Source organism: Carlito syrichta, unplaced genomic scaffold, assembly GCF_000164805.1.
Source record: "Carlito syrichta isolate Samal-C Ts95f unplaced genomic scaffold, Tarsius_syrichta-2.0.1 Scaffold303646, whole genome shotgun sequence".
NCBI classification, from domain to species: domain Eukaryota; kingdom Metazoa; phylum Chordata; class Mammalia; order Primates; family Tarsiidae; genus Carlito; species Carlito syrichta.
In genome coordinates this window covers 18,419-19,454 of record NW_007247742.1, presented here as the reverse complement: position 1 = coordinate 19,454, position 1,036 = coordinate 18,419, and the positions used below count along the sequence as shown (strand labels likewise).

The 1,036-nt window shown below is 54.5% G+C and overlaps 1 protein-coding gene across 1 annotated transcript in view; it reads right to left on the bottom strand.

The window, feature by feature from the left end:
- The window catches only part of VIL1 (villin 1), a 33,168-nt gene that overhangs the window by 24,728 nt on the left and 7,404 nt on the right, over positions 1 to 1,036 (bottom strand). The window contains exon 3 of the mRNA XM_008058846.2: positions 527 to 601. Coding sequence (XP_008057037.1) covers positions 527 to 601 — 75 coding nt within the window. The remainder of the gene's footprint in view (positions 1 to 526; positions 602 to 1,036) is intronic.

Here is a 1,036-nt window from a genome sequence, read left to right as displayed (position 1 = left end):
AGCACTTTGGGAGGCCGAGGTGAGTGGATTGCCTGAGCCCACAGGTTCGAGACCAGCCTGTGCAACTTGGTGAGACCTCATCTCTGCAATAAATAAAAAATTAGCTGGGCGTGGTAGTGCGTGCCTGTAATTCCATCTACTTGGAAGGCTGAGGCAGAAGGATCGCCGGAGCCCAGCAGGTCGAGGCTGCCGTGGCTGGGAGCGGGCACTGCACTCCAGTCTGAGCGACAGAGTGAGACTCCCATTAAAAAAAAAAAGGGTGATATGGCACCAACTCAGAAGGTCCCCCAAGACTGTGAATCCATAGACAGTTGCCTCAGCTGGGAGCTCAGCGACTCAAGGGCAGGGGAAGCCTCTGACCCCTGTAGACCTACCACAGGGATAGCACCTGGGCACACTCAGCACATCCTGTCTCAGGGCAAAGCCAGGCCTGTTCTCTCCACTGGCCCCCAGCCTGTTTTCTCCCTGACACCACAGTGGCCTTTGCTGTCTGCTCAGTCCCCTCCCTGGCCGGGCCCCAACTTACAGCCAGGACTACATAGCAGTCACCATCGAAGAAGCTCCCAAAGGTACTGGACGGAACAGGTACCATCTGCATGGCCTAAGGAGAGAAAGGGGGTCAGAGGGGCTGTCCTGGAACACCCAGGATTCCCTAGGTCTGGGGAAGGGGGGATTCAGATGGAGACCAGAATTATTGTGAGGAAGGAACAGAGAAAATGAGCAAGATTCAGGAATGAAAAGACAGAAAAGGAAGAGGGAGAAAGGAAATAAAAGGAGGGAAAAAGCCTGTAATCCCAGCACTTTGGGAGGCCAAGGTGAGAGGATTGCCTGAGCCCGCGGGTTCGAGACCAGACTAGGCAACTTGGTGAGACCTCATCTCTATGATAAATCAAAAAATTAGCTGGGTGTGGCGATGCATGCCTGTGGATCCAGCTACTTGGAAGACTGAGGCAGAAGATCAACTGAGGCCAGCAGGTCAAGACTGCAGTGGCTGTGAGTGTGCCACTGCACTCCAGCCTGGGCGACAGTGAGACTC